The following is an 18750-nucleotide window of genomic DNA, read 5'->3' as shown; positions in this document are numbered from 1 at the left end:
TGAAACGGCACCTCCATCTTCTACACCTACCTGTCAAAATCTTAGCGTTATTATCACTGACATCCAGCTGAAGCAAGAGCTGGTCCGTGAAACTCCACGCCACCCCCATCAGGATTAACTGCACTATCTCTGTGTTCCTGGCACATTCTGGGGGCACATCTACGTGGGAGACACCTCTGGGGCCCCGTGTCACACCCTGGGCCCACCTGGATTTTGCTGCAGCTGTGGTGCAGTTCCATCCATGTGGACAGGGGCCCACCTCAAGCACACACTGTATGTCTTTCCATTTCTGCTCCACAAGTTCTGCCCAGGAGTGTTGGGGAGACGACACCTCCGGGGGCCACGCATCTGTGGATAACTGTTCTAAGCCTTTCTTCTCCAGAAAGACAGTTCCGGGAGGTGTCCTATGGTGCTTCTCAGAGGTCCCAGCGGGACCGAGCTCCCCCCGTGACCTCAATGACACACCCTCAAATTCCCTTTTCCTCCTTCCCTCACTTCTCTGGTCTTTGGGATCACCTCACAAATTAACCTCCTGCCCAGAGTCCTTTTCTCAAGCTCTGCTTCAAGGGAACCCAGACTAAGACAACCCCTTACCACTAAGACAACCCCCTTCCACCTTAAGTGTGGCTGCTGGTCTCCAAGTCTGTCTCCTGCACTGGGCTGTAAGCTGCTCGAACCTCCGCAGCACTCAGCGCAGTGCCTGCAGATAAAAAAGCAGACTTCCCTCTGCAGCTTACCTGGCCTGCATCACTGGCCCCTGCCGACCTCTCTGACCTTATTCAGACCCTCTCCCTCATTGTCAGCTTGCACAACAGGCACCCTTGCCTTCTTATACTTTCCTGACTGCACTGCAATTTCTCCTGCCTCAGGGCCTTTGCACATGCCACCCCCCTCCCCGCTTCACCTAGTTTACTTTCACTCATTCTTTTGATCACCTCCTTGAGGAAGCCTTTTTGACTCCCCCAGACTATCATGGTAATAATAACAACAGCTAACACTTTAAATGAACTAACTCATTTAATTCTCAGAACACCAATCTGGGGGTAAGTATTGTTATTAGTATTCCCATTTTAGAGATGAGAAAACTGAGGCGCAAAGAGGCTAAATAATTTATCCAAAGACACGGAGGCAGTAAGGAACCGAGGCAGACTGGCTCTAGAGTCCACACAGTTAGTTACGCACTCCAGACCCTCCCTCAGTTATGGGACCTTCTGGCACCATCCCTCTCCTTTAGCATGAATCACCGTTTTAAAATAAAATCGAGATATAATTCACTTACCATAAGATCCACTCTTTTTTTTTTTTTTTTAATTGGATGTGCCACGCAGCTTGTGGGATCTCAGTTCCCCAACCAGGGATTGAACCCATGCCCCCTGCAGTAGAAGCATGAAGTCCTAACCACTGGACCACCAGGGAATTCCCAAAATCCACTCTTTTAAAGTATAAAATTCAGAGAGGGACTTCCCTGGTGGCGCAGTGATTAAGAATCCGCCTGCCAATGTAGGTGACACGGGTTCGAGCCCTGGTCCGGGAAGACCACACATGCCACAAAGCAACTAAGCCCGTGTGCCACATCTACTGAGCTTGTGCTCTAGAGCCCGCGCGCTGCAACTACTGAGCCCAGGTGCCACATCTACTGAAGCCTGCACGCCTAGAGCCCGTGTTCTGCAACGAGAGGAGAAGCCTGCACACTGCAACGAAGGGTAGCCCCCGCTCGCCACAACTAGAGAAAGCTCGTGTATAGCAACGAAGACGCAACGCAGCCAAAAAATAAATAAAAGTTAAAAAAAAACCCATTAAAGAAATTCAGAGATTTTTAGTACATTCAGAGTTGCGCAACCATCATCACTATCTAATTCCAGAACATTTCCATCACCCTGAAAGAAACCGCGTACCCACCAGAAGTCACTCCCCATACTCTCCTTTCCCCAGTCCCTGCAACCACCAGTCTGCTTTCTGTCTCTATGGATCGGTCTATTCTGGACATTTCAAATAAATGGACTCATACAATATGGGGGCTTTTGTGTCTGGCTACCTTCACTTAGCATGTTTTTGAGGTTCATCCAAATTATAGCTTGTCTCAGTATTCCATTCCTTTTTATGGCTGAATAATGTTCCACTGTGTGCAGAGATCATATTTTGTTTATCCATTCTTCAGTTGATGGACATGTAGATTGTTTCCACCTTTTGGCTGTTGGGAATAGTGCTGCTATGAACATTTGTGTGCACGTTTTTATGTGGTCATATATTTTAAGTTTTCTTGTGCATATGCCTAGAATTGGAATTGCTGGGTCACATGGTATATTATGTGATTATTTGATTAATGTCTGTCTCCCATACTGGCTGTAAGCTCCATGTGGACAGGAACCAGTTCTCTATTTTATCCCCCATGCCTGCAACACAGTCAACAATTATTTGAATGAATGAATGAATGAATGGCAGATGCCCAGTAACCACCACCGAGCTGGATACCCTGGGCTAGAATGCTGGGAGTCCTGGGTTCCAGGCTCAGCCCTGCCTCTGCCCAGCTGTGTGTCTTCTAGCCAGCAGCTGGCCCTCCCTCGGCCTCCTATTTCTCTCAAGTGTAATGAGGAAAAAGCAAGGCAGCCTGGCCCCCCTCAAGCCAGCCTGCAGAAGCCAGCTTCCCACTCACCACAGGCTCCTCCTCTCCGTTCTGGCTGAGTTCGCCCTGCAGCCTCTCTCTCAGCTTCCCGAGCTCCGCCCGCAGGCTGCCCATCTCCTGCTCCTTGGTTTGCAGATCTGCCTCCAGTTCTACCTTCTGTTCGATCAAGGCCTTCCCCTGGGCCTCCACCACTGTGACGCGGTGCCGGAGGTCGTGGTTGATCTTCATCAGCCGGGTCTGCTGCTGCTGCAGCTGTAGAGAGATGAAGGCTATTAGATGGGGCCGCCACATCCAGTAGCTCATGTTGTGTACTGCACAAGAGCAAACCATCTACAGGCGTGCCATTCATACTGTAGATGCCTTGATTTGTTTGAAATTTGTTCACGTTCTTACAAATCTGTCGATGCCAGAGATGGGCAATGTGTATATTTACTATGATAATTTTATGACAGATGGAAGATAAGTGTCTTGTTAGTATATTATGACAATTTCCCAACAGAGGGAAGTAACATGCCTTGAGAAAGGGGCATCTTTTTCTAATTTAGGCAGAGACACCGTATAGGTTCCCGGAGCAGCCTGGACCACGCTGGGGCATGAAGGGGATGGGCTGGAGGAAGCCTCAGAGTCAGAGCAGAGGCTGACCGGGCCCTGGGACCTCCTCAGTGTGTGGAAAGAGTCAGGTCACTGGGCAGTGCCATGTTCCCTCCTACTGCTCCAGTGAAGACTCGGCCGAGGGTCCTACGCACGGCAACTGTTTCAGGGCTGGGCCCCTCAAGCCATAAGCAGGATCCCCACCCCATGGAGCCCATGGAGTGAGACCGACAGGGAGAAGGGGCGCTTCCTGAGGGGAGGATCCCGTCTCTTGCTGGTACCCACTGGCCGGGAGGGCGGACACAGGGCTGGGGCTCAGCACTTACAGCCTCGACATCCTCGTTCTTCAGCCCGAGCTCCCGATCCTTGGCGCGGATCTCGTCGCGCTGTTTGTCCACCACTTCCTTCAGCTTCTTCATCACCTGCCGCTCCCGCTCCGACATGCCTGGGGTGGGGTGAGAGGGACCCGTGGGTGTGTCCACCTCCCACCGAGATGAACCTGCCCCCCACCTCCTCCTGGACTCACCTCTGCTCGTCTGCCCCTCCCCAGCGCCTGCTTTCTGCCCCTCCACCCTTCCCCTGCTCATCCCCACTGCAGGGCATTTGCTGTTTCCAGCTTCCGCAAGTCCCTTCCTACCAACCTCCCCCAGGCTGGCTCCCCTTGATTCTCAGGCCTCAGCTCAAAGTCACCTCCTCACAGAGGCCTCTCCTTTCCCGACCACCCCCCGCCAAGTAGCCCCCTCCTCCCCCCTCATCCATCCCCTCACTTTTTACAATGGCTAAGTGTCTGGTACATCCTTTCATCTAATGAAAGATGATACTGCATAGTGATTCAGAGGGTCGGCTCTGGAGATCAAACACTGGTTCTCCCATTTATTAATTGTGTGGCTTTGGGCTACCCAACCTGTGCCTCAGTTTCCACATCTCTAAAATGGGAATAACAGTACCTACCCCATAGGGCTGCTGCGAGGATTGCTCTTGTTAATACACATGAAGCCAATATTGAAGAAGATGTCTGGTACACAGCAGGTGCTCAAAGGGTGTTGTCTGTTCTCCCTGCCCCTCATCCCCCAAGTATACGGTCAGCCCAGGAGGCAAGACCTTGCCTAACCTATTCACTGTGTATTCCCTGGACTAGCATAGTGCCCGGCACACAGTAGGTGTCTGCTCAGGGCTTTGGTGAATTAAGGAACGTGCGGATGGATGCTGTATTAGTTTCATGTGCTGCTGTAACAAATAACCAACAAATTTTGGCAGCTAAGAGCATCAGAAATTTATTTTCTCAAAGTTCCAGAAGGCAGAAGTTTAAAATCAGTCCAATGTTGGGAGTTCCCTGCTGGCCTAGTGGTTAGGATTCCGGGCTTTAACTGCCGTGGTCTGGGCTCTATCCTTGGTTGGGGAACTGAGATCCTGGAAGCCATGCAGCACGGGCAAAAAAAAAAAAAAAAAAAAATCAAACGTCAGTCCAATATCAAGACGTCACCACATCTGTGCTCCCTCTGGAGACTCTAGGGGAGAATTTGTTCCTGGCCTCTTCCAGCTTCTGGTGGCTGCCAGCGTTCCTTGGCTTGGGGCCCCATCACTCCAGTCTCTGCCTCTGTGGTCACATGCCTCCTTCTCTTCTGTCTGTGTCAAATCTCTCTCTGCCTCCTTTTCAAAAAAAAAATATTTTTTTGGCCACACAGTGAGGCATGTGGAACTTCCCTGACCAGGGATTAAACCCATGCCCCCTGCATTGGAAGCATGGAGTCTTAACCACTGGACCACCAGGGAAGTCCTCTGCCTCCTTTTTATAAGGACACTTGTGATGGCATTTAGGGTGCACCCAAATAGTACAGGATAAATGCCCATCTGAAGATTCTGACTAAATTACATCTGTAAATATTTTACCATAGAACGTAACAGCCACAGGTTCCAAGGATTAAGACCTGATATTTAGGGGGCCCATTATTCAGCCTCTCATAGGCACTAAGCCTGAGAGCTAATCCCTGCTCCCCAGGAGACCAGAGCTGGGGAGAGTGGTAGTCAGGCTCAACCACAGATTAACAAGGGAGAAACCATTGCTTCTCTCCAATTTTCCTCCCCTATGGGACTCAGGGGACATACCACTAGACGACCAGGCCCTGGGGAAAAGAAACTATGTGGGTGATTCCTCAGCTATTCTCCCCATGGGACTCCCTTCTCTAAGCCGCTCCATCCCAGCTTTTCCACTGGCCGCCCTCCTCATGTCCTGGATATTCCCAAGCAGGAAGTCACCACGATGAACGAGCATTCATGGTGCGTGTCTAGAACGGTGTGTGATGCTGCTGGGGCTACAAACCCAGAGAAGACCCAGACCCTGCCCTTGATGAGCTGGAGGCTTTATGTAACAGGCACAAAGGCAGGACGGTCCCAGAAGGCAGCCATCCTGTCTCAATCGTCTCTGTAGTCTGGGGCTTCATACGCGGTAGATGCTCCAGGCTGGCTGATGGAAGAAGGACTAGTTCCCCTCCACGTTCCCAATGTATAGCTCACTCCTACTAAGCCCAGTAAGGATAAACTGCTTTACACCCTCGACCCTATTTCATTCTCACTCCCAACCACTGGAAATGGGTATTATTGTTGTGGCCGTTTTAACGTGAGTCCCATTTTACAGATACGGAAAACTGAGGCCCAGAGACAGACTTGTTCAAAGTCGCACAGCTAGGCTCTGGTGGAGCTGGGGCTCAAACTCAAGTTTTCTGACTCCAAGTCCTGTGTCCTCTCCATGATGCCATGCTGCCTCCCCACTGGGGGACAAGACTCAGAAGCTCCTGGCAGGTCACCAGAATGTGTCACCATGGGGCAGACTCCAGCCCATACTTTGTTCGAGACAGGGCCACCTGCTGGGAGTACTCACATTTTACTGTGCATACACGTTCGACATTCATTCCTCAAGTATTTATCGAGCACCTGCTGTATACCTGACACTGAGCTAATCGCTAGGGTCATGATGGCAAATAAGTGTGGTACAATTCTGCTCTCACCAACTTACAGGCATTAGACAGATGTGTGTGTCATTACAGACCATAACAAGTACTGTGAAAGACTCAACGGGGGCTGAGAAAGAATGATGAGGGAGACCCAATGTAGACTGCGGGTGCAGGAAGGCCTCTTGGACAAGGGTCATTAATGCTGAGACCGGAAGCGGGGGAGGGCAGCCAGGTGATGCGGACGAGCGTTCCCAGGCAGGGGCCCTATGGGAGGAGACCCTGCATCTGAGGCACTGGAGGGCAGTGCCAGTGGCCGAAGCACAGTGGCTGAGGGGGTGATACAGGCTTGAGCTGGGAGTGAGGCTGGACCATGCGGGGCCTCGGAGGCCTGGTAAGGAGGCTGGATTTTCCTCTAAAGGGGCAACAAGAACCTCAGGATCTCAACACGTAGAGCCTGCACGGAGCTGGAGGGTCAGGCCAAGGAGACCAGGAAGGGACAGCCATAGAGGAAAGACTTACAGGAGGGCAGGGGTGCCTGGTATGCAAATGAGACAAGCTGGAAGGAAAGCAATTGTGATGAGAAAAGCTGTCAGCTGAGTGACTGGGAGGCCCCGGAGGCAATAAGGATGACTTTGAACGCCTGGGTTCCATCACAGCATATGGCCTCTGATTTCTGAAGTGACGTTAACCTCTCTGAACCTCCATTTCCTCACCTGCAAAGTGGGGACACGCTGATGTTTTTCTTTTCTTTCTTTCTTTCTTTTTTTTAATTTTTGGCCACGCCGCTCGGCATGCAGGATCTTAGTTCCCTGCCCAGGGATCGAACCCGTGCCCCCTGCAGTGGAAGCACAGAGTCTTAACCACTGGACCACCAGGGAAAGTCCCATGATGCTTTTCTTTATTCCACCTCTCTGACAATGCTGTACATATAAAATAAGTACACTAGGAAATCACACAAGGCCATGAAATAGGATCTTTTCCTACTGGTGGGCCTGGGGCATCCATTCTGCCCCTCAGACCACTCAGCTTCCTCCTTGGACCTCATACCAAGCTAGAAGGCTGAGAGATGAAGAGAAGCTGCACACGTCCCTCAGAGATGCCAGCCCAAGCAGGAGTGGAGAGGCAGGGATGGAGAGAAGGGGCAAGCATCCTCACCAGGACGGCTAAACTGAAAAGGACTGTCAATGTAAGTGCTGGAGAGAAGGCGGAGCAACAGGAATGCTCGTCTGAGCTGCCGGGGCGGGGGGGGGGGGGGCTGCTACTTGGGAAAACCAATAGGCGTCACCTACTACTGCTGTTACACATCCTCTGTGAGCCGGCAGCTAATGCTGGGCATCAGCCCCCACAGGCCTTCGTGCACAGTGCACACGATCGCCAGTAGAAGGGTGGTTCAATAAACTGCAGGAAAATCGGACACTACGTGGCTATTTGAAAGACAGATACACTGGTAAGTAAAGTAGGGACAATCTGTACAGCACAAGACGTGCAGAAGTGCTCACAGCAGCTTCATTCATCATAGCCCCAAACTGGAAACCGCCATGACGCCCATCAATAGTAGAACGAATAGGGACTTCCCTGGTGGTCCAGTGGCAAAGGATCCAATGCAGGGGACGTGGGTTCAACCCGTGGCTGGGGAACTAAGATCCCACATGCCTCGGGGCAACTAAGCCCACGTGCCACAACTATTGAGCCCGCGTGCTGCAAACTACAGAGCCCACGCGCCCTGGAGCCCGTGCGCCACAACTAGAGAGAAGCCCAAGCACTGCAACGAAGAGACCTCGCGCCGTAAGGAAAGATCCCGCATGCCCCAACAAAGATCAGGGAACCAAGGGCTTCCCTGGTGTGTTGCAACTAAGACCCGACGCAGCCAAAAAAATAAGGAAAATAAATGTTTAAGAAATAGTAGAATGAATAGATAAACCTTGATACTAACAAGCAATGGAATACTGTACAGCTATGAAAAAGAATAACTACACGTTCCACTTGGAGTTCATAAAGTCAGTTATTTCTTCAGACACTCCTTGCTTCTCAAAGGATGCTCTTCAGCTGGACTCGTGAGCTGAAGGGCCCCCAGACTTGCAATGGGGAAACACAGGGCCATCTGGGGGTTCTGGGCACCAGGTGTCCCCCTCCCAAAACTCCTGGGCCACTGCTGCAAGGCGGGGCCTGGGCCTGGGCTAGTGTGACAAGAGGACACTGCTAACGCCTCCCGAAAAAGCGCTCCTTAGACACAGTGCATGAGCGAGTGTGTGTGTGTGTGTGTGTGTGTGTGTGGAGAAGGAGGGCTGAAATCAGGTGTAGGCAGAGTCTGTGAAAAAGCCACGAAAGTATTCACTGCTCTCTGAGCACCTGTCCCGCAAAGGCTCCAGGCAGGGGCATCAAGGGCCTAACTCGTTAAATTTAATCCTTGGTGGGGGCAGATTCCACTCCTGGAGAAATCAGGTGAGCAGAACAGCTACGTGGGGTGGGCGCAGGGGAGCATGAGCCCAGAGAAAGGAAACCTGGATCTGGAGCCCAGCTACATCCAAGTTCCCCGACCAGGGATTGAACCCGGGCCACCGCAGTGAAAGTGCCGAGTCCTAAACACTGGACCGCCAGGGAAGTCCCAAAGAAAGCAATGGGTTTTTTTGGCTGCACCTCACGGCTTGCGGGATCTCAGTTCCCCGACCAGGGATTGAACCCAGGTCATGGCAGTGAAAGCCCAGAATCCTAACCACTGGACCATCAGGGAACTCCCCATCTGTCAAGGGTGTCAGTAGCTGTAGGACTAAGAAGCTAGAGAACAAACGGTAAAGAGCTTAGAGTCTGGAGCTAGATTACTTGGACTCATTCCTGGCTTTGCCACTTCCCTTGCAGCTGAACTTGTGCCTTGTGCCTGTTTCCTCACTTGCAAATGGGGATCATGTGGAGGCCCCACCTGGGAGGCTCTCGTGAGGCTGCATATGTTAATCTACATGAAGTGCTCACAACAGGCCTGGCACAGAGTAAGAGTCTCTAAGTGTTAGCTGTTATTTTATCTATAAAATAGAAATACCAGTTTTCCCTGCTCCAAAGGTTGCTGCTAAGTCCAAGTGTCGTTACGAAAGTGCTTTGAAAAATTAAAAGGTTAAGTGTTTTTAACAGACTCACAGACATAGACAAAAGCCAGGAGAGTTCTGAGCAACTGTTTAGTCACCCCAGCAATGCAAGACCCTGGGATCTAAAGTAAAGAGACATTCGGGCAAGTGCACAGAGAAGCAAGTGCAAGGTCAGTCCCAGGTCCCGAGTCTGTAGTAGTGAAAACTGGTAATGATCTAAACATCCACTAGCAAGGAAATGATTAAACAAGTACTTTCCACACAATGGGACACTATGTAGCCAGTTAAAAAAAGGCAAGGGCTTCCCTGGTGGCTCAGTGGTTGAGAATCCGCCTGCCAATGCAGGGGACACGGGTTCGATCCCTGGTCAGGGACGATCCCACATGCCGTGGAGCAACTAAGCCTGTGCGCCACAACTACTGAGCTTGCGCTCTAGAGCCCGTGAGCCACAACTACTGAGCCTGTGTGCCACAACTACTGAAGCCCGTGCACCTAGAGCCCGTGCTCTGCAACAAGAGAAGCCTCCGCGATATGAAGCCCGCGCACCGCAACGAAGAGTAGCCCCCTCTCGCCACAACTACAGAAAGCCCGCGCGCAGCAACGAAGACCCAATGCAGCCAAAAATAAACAAATAAATAAATAAATTTATAAAAAACAAAAAAAACCTTGACCTTAAAAAAAAAAAAAAAAGCAAAAGGCAAGTGACAAAGTCACAGCAGCAGTATTCGCAATGGCCAAAAGATGGAAGTAGCTCAAATGTCCATCAACAGATGTATGGATTAAAAAAATGTGATCTATCCGAATGCTGGAATATTATTCAACCGTAAAAAGAAATGAAGCACTGACACAGGCTACAATGTGGATGAACCTTGAAAACATGATGCTGAGTGAAAGAAGCCAGACACAAAAGGCCACATATTGTATGAGTCCACTTATATGAAATGTCCAGAATAGGCAAATCCATAAAGACAGAGAGTAGACTAGAGGTTACCAAAGGCAGGCGGGAGGGGGGACTGGGGAGTGACTGCTATGGGCGCAGGGTCTCCTTTGTGGGTGTTGAAAATGTTCTGGAACTAAATAGACGTGATGATGGCACAACATTATAAATACATTAAATGATGTACTAAATGCTACCGAATTGTACACTTCAAAACTGTTAATGTTATGTTCTGTGACTCGCTTGTCAATTTTTCTAAAAGGGCAATCCAAACAGTAAACACATAATTATAATTTGTTAAAAAGAAAAAGGCAGGGCTTCCCTGGTGGCTCAGTGGTTGAGAGTCCGCCTGCCGATGCAGGGGACGCGGGTTCGTGCCCCGGTCTGGGAAGATCTCACATGCCGCGGAGCAGCTGGGCCCGTGAGCCATGGCTGCTGAGCCTGCGCGTCCAGAGCCTGTGCTCCCCAACGGGAGAGGCCACGACAGTGAGAGGCCCGCGTAACGCAAAAAAAAAAAAAAAAAAAGGCAAGTGACAATCCATACAGCATAATCCCTTTTATTTTATAAACAAAACACATTCCCTGCAATGTCAACGCCAGCACTGTAGGAGCTTTTTCTTATTTAAAAGCAACACGCACGTGGAATATGTGTAAATGCAGAGAAAGGGATGGTCTTCCCTCTGGTGAGTGAGAAAGGAGGCAAAGGGAATTCTCACGTTTTTCTTCAGTTTTGTTTCAACTTTTACAACATGAATAAATACATGTAATAGTTTCCATTGTTAAAGACCAAAACAACCACCAACACCCACAAACCCATACTGTCTGTGCCCCTCAGTCTCTACAAGAAGAAAACACCCTGAGAAGATTGAGCCGCTTGCCCCAAATCTGCGAGTTAGTGGCCATTTGGAGCATAATCCAGGTCTCTTAGTACCAGACCCACACGTTTTTCACTCCCCCAGAGTCAGAAAAGCGCCTTTGATACTGGATGGTGATGATCACCAATGTTTATCAAGCACCTGCCGTCACCAGCTACTGGGCTCAGCGCTCACCACGGATGAAGCGGTGCTCAGACCCCCTCAGAACCCTGTGTTCACCCCTCGCCCCTCTTCAGTGTGCTTTTTTTTTTTTTTTTTTTTGTGGTACGCGGGCCTCTCACTGTTGTGGCCTCTCCCGTTGCGGAGCACAGGCTCCGGACGCGCAGGCTCAGCGGCCATGGCTCACGGGCCCAGCCGCTCCGCGGCATGTGGGATCTTCCCGGACCGGGGCACGAACCCGTGTCCCCTGCATCGGCAGGCGGACTCTCAACCACTGCGCCACCAGGGAAGCCCTTCAGTGTGCTTTTGCTACTGACCAGGCACCCTGGGCTCCCTGGCTGGCAGGCTCTGTAAGAAAGTACAGGCCCCAAGCCTAAGGGCAGGGCAACTCTGAGGAGTAACTCACACCCCAGAGCTCGCTGCCTTGCATGGACTCTGTTGGGCTTCCTCCTTTCCCTGTTCTGATTCCTCCACTTCCCCAATAGTCTTTTCTAGGGCTGCTTCCTTAATGAATCACCAGCAGAGGAACATCTTCACCTCAGGTCTCCTTCTAGAAGATGCTGACATAAGCAGAACTTAACTCATTTTATCCTCCGAATACTTTACGAAGTAGGACCCCTGCTGCCCGCCTTGTATAGCCGATGAACCTCAGGTGCACAGTAGCTCGTTAACTTTTACAAGGCCACACAGCTAATACCAGGATTCAAGCTCCGGCAGTCTGGCTCTAGGATCCACACTTTTTTTTTTTTTTCTTCCACGTTGTGGTGTGTATCAGTGCTTTATTCCTCTTTATGGCTGAATGATATCCCATTACATGGACAGACCATCTTTTGTTCATAGTACTTTTTAAAAAATATTTATTTATTTATTTGGTTGCATTGGGTCTTAGTTGCAGCATGTGGGCTCTAGTTCCCTGAGCAGGGATCAAACCCGGGCCCCCTGTATCGGGAGCGAGGAGTCTTAACCACTGCACCACCAGGGAAGTCCCCAGAATCCACACTCTTGCGACCACTCTACTGCCTCTCAAAGTCTCACAGCCCAAGCTCCTTATGTTATCAGCGAGTGTACCGGAGAGAATAATGTCCCCTCAAACTTCACATCCACCTGGAACCTCAGAATGTGACCTTACTTGAAAATAGGTCTTTGCAGATGTAATTAAGTTAAGGGGAGGTCAGGCTAAGTGAGGGTGGGCCCTAAATCCAATGACTGGGTCCTTATAAGAGAAAGGAGAGGGAGAGTCAGACCCACAGACCCGCAGAGGCCACGTGACAACAGAGACAGAGGTTGGAGTGATGCAGCCACAAGCCAAGAGCTGCCACCTGGAAGAGGCGGGAGCTTCTTCCCCTAGAACCTTTGGAGGGAGCACAGCCCTGCTGACACCTTGATTTTGGACCCCTGGCCTCCAGATCTGTGAGAGAATACATTTCTTTGTTTGAAGCCTCCCAGTTTGTGGTCATTTGTTACAGTGGCCCCAGGAAACTAATACAGCAAGCATATGGAGAAAGTCCTATATAGAAGGTGCACAGACGATTTCTATTGAGGTGAAATTCGAATCAGCCACTCTCGGATCCCACAAAAGGTTCAACTGGCAGGACAAAAGCAACGTAATTGCCCTCAGGGCTATCTTTTTTAAAAATAAATAAATTTATTTATTTATTTTTGGCTGTGTTGGGTCTTCGTTTCTGTGCGAGGGCTTTCTCTAGTTGTGGCAAGCGGGGGCCACTCTTCATCGCGGTGCGCGGGCCTCTCACTGTCGCGCGGCCTCTCGTTGCAGAGCACAGGCTCCAGATGCGCAGGCTCAGTAGTTGTGGCTGACGGGCCCAGTTGTTCCGCAGCATGTGGGGTCTTCCCAGACCAGGGCTCGAACCCGGATCCCGTGCACTGGCAGGCAGATTCTCAACCACTGAGCCACCAGGGAAGCCCAGGGCTATCTTTTTTTTTTTTTTTGCGGTATGCGGGCCTCTCACTGTTGTGGCCTCTCCCGTTGCGGAGCACAGGCTCCGGACGCGCAGGCTCAGCGGCCATGGCTCACGGGCCCAGCCGCTCCGCGGCACGTGGGATCCTCCTGGACCGGGGCACGAACCTGCGTCCCCTGCATCGGCAGGCGGACTCTCAACCACTGCGCCACCAAGGAAGCCCCCCAGGGCTATCTTTTGTTGACTAGTTCTGCGTTTGATGCTGTATATATTTTTCTCAACAGTCCTGGGTGTCAGGAGTTGCCACACCCACCTTACAGGTGAGGAACCTGAGGATGGGAACAAGGTGACCCATTGGTAAGAGTGGGTCTGAGATTTAAACTCAGGTCCACCTCACTCCACAGCCCATTCCCCTTATAACAGACTGCTCTACCCAGGCACATCTCCAAGAATATTCTAGCTCTGTGTGTCCAACTCAGCAGCCACTAGTGGCAATGGAGCACCTGAGATAGGGCACGTACAAATGGACGTGTGCTGAAAATGTAAAATACACATCAGCCATCAACAGATGGGTAGATCAACAAAATGTGCTCTATCCATACAATGGGATATTTTTCTGCCTTAAAAAGGAAGGAAATTCTGACACAACTACAACATGGATGAAACTCAAGGACATTATGCTCAGTGAAAAAAACCAGTCGCAAAAAGACAAATATTGTATGATTCTACTTATGTGAGCTACCTGGAGTAGTCAAAATTATAGAGACAGAAAGTAGAATGCCAGTTGCCAAGGGCTGGGGGAGGGAGAAATGGAGAGTTATTGTTTAATGCGGACAGAGGTTTACATTTGCAAGATGAGTTCCGGAGTCTGGTTGTACAACAATGTGAATGTTCTTAACGCTGCTGAACTATACACTTAGAAATGGTTAAGATGACAATTTTTTTTTAACCTCTTTATTAGAGTACAATTGCTTTACAATGGTGTGTTAGCTTCTGCTTTATAACAAAGTGAATCAGTTATACCTATACATATGTCTCCATATCTCTTCCCTCTTGCATCTCCCTCCCTCCCACCCTCCCTAACCCACCCCCCAAGGTGGTCACAAAGCACCGAGCCGATCTCCCTGTGCTATGCGGCTGCTTCCCACTAGCTATGTATTTTACATTTGGTAGTGTATATATGTCCATGCCGCTCTCTCACTTCGTCCCAGCTTAAGATGAGAAATTTTACGTGTATGTTATCACAGTAAAACATACATATATATATTATATTACATATGAATGAATAACCCACCAGATTTCAAAGACTTAATATGAAAAAAATGCAAAATACCCTACTGATAATTTTAATTTTTAATTTTTTAAATTTTTATTTATTTCTTTCGGCTGCACCATGAGGCTTGCAGGATCTTAGTTCCCTGACCAGGGATTGAACCCAGGCCCTCAGCAGTGAAAGCACAGAGTCCTAACCACTAGACCACCAGGGAATTCCCCCCAACTGATAATTTTTAAATTGATTACATGTTGAAGGATGATATCTTGGATCTACCGGGTTAAATAAAAATATTAATGAAATTACTTTCACCTGTCCTTTTTACTTTCTTTTAATGCCACACCTAGAAAAATCATAGTCATATCTGTGGCCTGCCTTACATTTTTTGGTAAAAGGCGAAATATGTACACAACTGGAAGAGCAACCAGTGTATTGCCTTACATTTTTTTTGGACAGTGCTGTTCCCAGCTGCCCTTCAGAAAATGGATACGTGGTCAGTTTTCATCCTCTCCTGGTGACAGAGTTGTTTGTCCAGAGCCCAAGGATTTTTTTCCAGACGCTTGAGTGTATCTCTGCACCCCCATGCCCCCAGTCCAATTGCTTCCATATCTGTAATTCATCTCCGCATGTGCTAACTAGTAGTTTCCAGGTGCTGACAAGACGATTTCCAAATACAAGAAGTAGGGGAGTGCTTTTTAATCTGGAGACTTCCAGGGAGGGGGAGACAGGAGACTGGCAGGTGCTCTGAGCGCACTGCCCAGTATTTTTTTTTAATTAATTTTTATTGGAGTAGAGTTGCTTTACACGGTTGTGTTAGTTTCTGCTGTACAGCAAAGTGAATCAGCTACGTACACATATGTCCCCTCGTTTTTGGATTTCCTTCCCTTTTAGGTCACCGCAGAGCACTGAGTAGAGTTCCCTGTGCGCTACAGTAGGTTCTCATTAGTTACCTATTTTATACAGAGTAGTGTGTATGTGTCAATCCCATTCTCCCAATTCATCCTACTCCCCCTTCCCCCCTTGGTAGCCATACGTTTGTTCTCTACGTCGCAGTGCCCAGTATTAATGGCTGGGAAAGCAGCACTGTTCCGGGCAGGGTTGGCTCTTCTAAGCGGGCATCCCAGCCCACTCACCCCCTAAATCCTGTTTGCCCCTAGGCCTTGCCCCACTGCCTAAAGTGGTGCCAGACACACAGTCTAACTTCATGGGCTGCACCTCCTCCCAGGGACCCCCCTGGCCCAGTGTCTGTTCCCCTCACAGGTGGAAGACATGCTTTTGCCCTTATTGTGTTCCCATGGCTTCCCAGGCAGAATAAAAATAACTGTGAAAGGCATGCCTGGCATCTGCCCAGTTTCTCCACTAGGGTGAGGGCTGCTGTCGAGCTGAACACTAGAGGCTCCCCGAGCTCACCCCCGGGAGCTGGACCCACGCGAGATGCCAATTAAGTGCGTCTCAGATGGCACCCGTGTGGGCTGTCTGATGAAGAGCCCAGCAGGGATGCAGAGAGCCAAGGCCAAGCTCTCCCACACGGGGGGTGCCGTGTGCACACACATGCAACCGAGTGCCGAGGAAGCGGCTTAGGGTGTTCGGGCCCGTGCCTGGGGGACCTGCGGCCTCTAGGGCATCACTGGGGTAGGCAGGGGGAGTTCCAAGGTCACCCCTGGAGGCCTCTGGGTGCCTTGCAGAAATGTCACAGACCAAAACATGGCTATGGGGACATCCCTGGGGGCGCAGTGGATAAGACTCCACGCTCCCAATGCAGGGGGCCCGGGTTCATCCCTGGTCAGGGAACTAGATCCCACATGTGTGACACAACTAAGAGTTCGCATGCCACAACTAAGGAGCCGGCAAGCCGCAACTAAGGCCCAGCGCAACCAAATAAATAATAAATATTAATAAATAAACAAAATAAAATAAAACCCACCAGACCATAAGGTAGGATTCCAAACGATATTAATTAGGGAGATGACTAACATTTAAAAAAAAACAAAAAAAAACAAAAGATGGCTGTGGGCACCTCACTAAGTTCAACACAGTTACCACAGGACTCGGCAATTCCACGCCGAGGTATATACCTCAAAGCACCGAAAACACATGTCCACAGAAAAACATGAAGGTACCAGAACCTTCACAGCGGCACTCTTCACAACAGGCAAAAGTTGGAAACAACTCAGCGTCCATCGGTGGATGAATAGATAAACGAAACGTGGTCCAAACAGACAACGGAGTGTTCCTAAGCCATAAAGAGGAAGGATGCGCCCTCTCAGCCTGTTTTCCTCCTCTTTTCAAAAAGGAGATTGGATTCGATAACAACAACTCATAGTAACAACAGTTAACACTTGCTGAGTGTGGGCACCAGGTACTATTCAGTTTACACGTATTAATTCATTTAATCCTCACAACTTTATGAGGGAGATATGGTTATTGCCCCCGTTTCTACAGGGGGCACTTAAGGCACACCAAGGTCAAGTGACTTGATCAAGGTCCCTCAGCCAGTAAGTATTGGGTTAGGATTCACACTGGGCAGTCTGGCTCTAGCACCAACACTTATCACCACTACGACTTTTGTTTTCACTGCACAACTCAGATCTCAACAAAGGGAACCCAAGGAAAAGAGGATGCCAGCACCCAGGTCAAACAATTCCTTTTTCCTTGGTCCCTACGGCCCTTATACAGTGTGCTACTTTATTCTCACAGAGTGGTAAACACGAGTTCTGAACTTCAGGCCCCCACGGAAGTCCACCCCCTTCCCAACAAGGAGGGGGCTTGTATAGGGACCCAGGAAGTTTACCCAGGCTAAAGAGTTGGGCCTGAGATTCCTTGCGATCAGAGCCAGGTTCTGAATGAGAAGGAGGCTGCTGGGGGGCCCACAGCTGATGCAGCGCACGGGGGCCCAGACCAAACCCCTCTGTCTGTCTTTGCTTCTCCAGCACCAGCAAAGGCCTGGAGACAAGGTTCTAGATAACTGTTCGTAGGACGAATGGCAGTCGGGGGGCTCCAGCACCAATCAGATCTGGGTGGCCACCCTGGGTTGCTCATTGTTAAACGTGTACCCGTGACAAGCACCTCAAATTTCTTCCCAGCACACTTAGAATAAAATCCAAACCTTGGTCTCTAAGGGGCTATGTGATCTGAGCCCTGCTGACCCCGCTGACCTCATCTTTAACCACCCTTGGTCTTGATCATCTTCTGTGACACTGGTCTCCTTGGTTTCCATAAACAGTCATGCCCCAGGGCCTTTGCACCTGCTTTCCCCCCAAGATATTTGCATGGCTCACTCCATGACTTCATTAGGGCTCAAATGTCACCTCATCAGAGAGGCCCTCCTTGATCCCCATATCCAAAGAAGCACCCCACCAAGTCACCTCTAGCATATCCCCCCCAGATTTTAGTTCTTCCACAACCCTGGTCAGAATCTGGAACTGTGTCATCTGTCCGTTTACATAGTTATCACCTATCTCCTCTGCACTAGAGCATAAGCTTCCCGAGGGCAGTGGCTTTGTCTTGCCCAATGTGTATACCCAGTGCCTAGAGAAGAGGCTGGAAAAGTGAGGACTCTCGAACAATTTGTCAAATGAACCTCTCGGTTTCATCACCTGTACACCAGGCTACACAATGTCTCTCGGGCAGAGTGATGGTGAGAATCCACATGGCATGAGACACCATTGCTTGGGGACCACACTCCTGTCACTGGTGATGCCGGTGATGGCAGTGGGGAGAGCCTTCCCCTCACCTCCCATGCTGGCCCCTCCTCTTACCTTCATGCTTCTGGAACTCCTCCTCGGAGAAGCTGACGTCCTTGTGGGAGAGGTTGGTCATGAGCTGCTTGTTCTCCTCCTGCAGCTGGGCGATCTGGGAAAGGAGGTCTTGCGCTTCCCCTCGCCACACGTCCTCTACCAGCTCCAGCTCCTGCGGGGGTGAGGGGCCGGAGTGGGGTCACAGCCTTCCCAGGGCAGCAGCCTTACCCCCCTGACCCTAGGGAGCAGCTCAGGGCTGCTGGGGCTTTGGGTTGTTCCCTTCTCCATGAGAACCAAGCATTGGCAGGTGAGCAGATCAGGCCATCACTAGACCACATGGCAACTTTATGAAAAACAGAAGGTGTCCTTCCTCTGGGCAAGGCGTGCATTTATGCCGTTAGGACCTGGCCAAGTTAGAAATGCCCTGAAGACAACAACGGCATTGGAACTGTACCTTCTAACTGTCTAGACAGGAGAGAGAGGGTGGAGGGGCAGCCCCAGGCTGCAGGGACCCAGACATACCAATCTCTCTAGGGAGGTCACGTCCCTGATCTTTGGACAGGCCCTCCATCAAGACAAACCTCTCTCCAAGGGAGAAAGGGGCTGCAAAG

General features: G+C 50.2%; 1 protein-coding gene across 3 annotated transcripts in view; it reads right to left on the bottom strand.

Moving 5' to 3' along the window:
* The window catches only part of RILPL1 (Rab interacting lysosomal protein like 1), a 44604-nt gene that overhangs the window by 18248 nt on the left and 7606 nt on the right, over positions 1 to 18750 (bottom strand). For 2 of the 3 annotated variants that reach the window (XM_022598099.3, XM_089894414.1), the window contains exons 2-4: positions 18161 to 18311; positions 3541 to 3659; positions 2654 to 2875 (exon numbers count right to left, since the gene is read on the bottom strand). In XM_022598099.3, the coding sequence (XP_022453807.1) occupies positions 2654 to 2875; positions 3541 to 3659; positions 18161 to 18311 (492 nt within the window). Of the gene's footprint in view, positions 1 to 2653; positions 2876 to 3540; positions 3660 to 4873; positions 13459 to 18160; positions 18312 to 18750 lie in introns of those variants that run through there. The other variant, XM_089894413.1, reaches the window with a different exon arrangement.

This window comes from Delphinapterus leucas, chromosome 14, assembly GCF_059928025.1.
Source record: "Delphinapterus leucas isolate spDelLeu-1000000601 "Yukka" chromosome 14, BTC_Dleu_Yukka2, whole genome shotgun sequence".
Classification (NCBI taxonomy): domain Eukaryota; kingdom Metazoa; phylum Chordata; class Mammalia; order Artiodactyla; family Monodontidae; genus Delphinapterus; species Delphinapterus leucas.
This window is presented reverse-complemented; position numbering and strand designations above follow the sequence as displayed.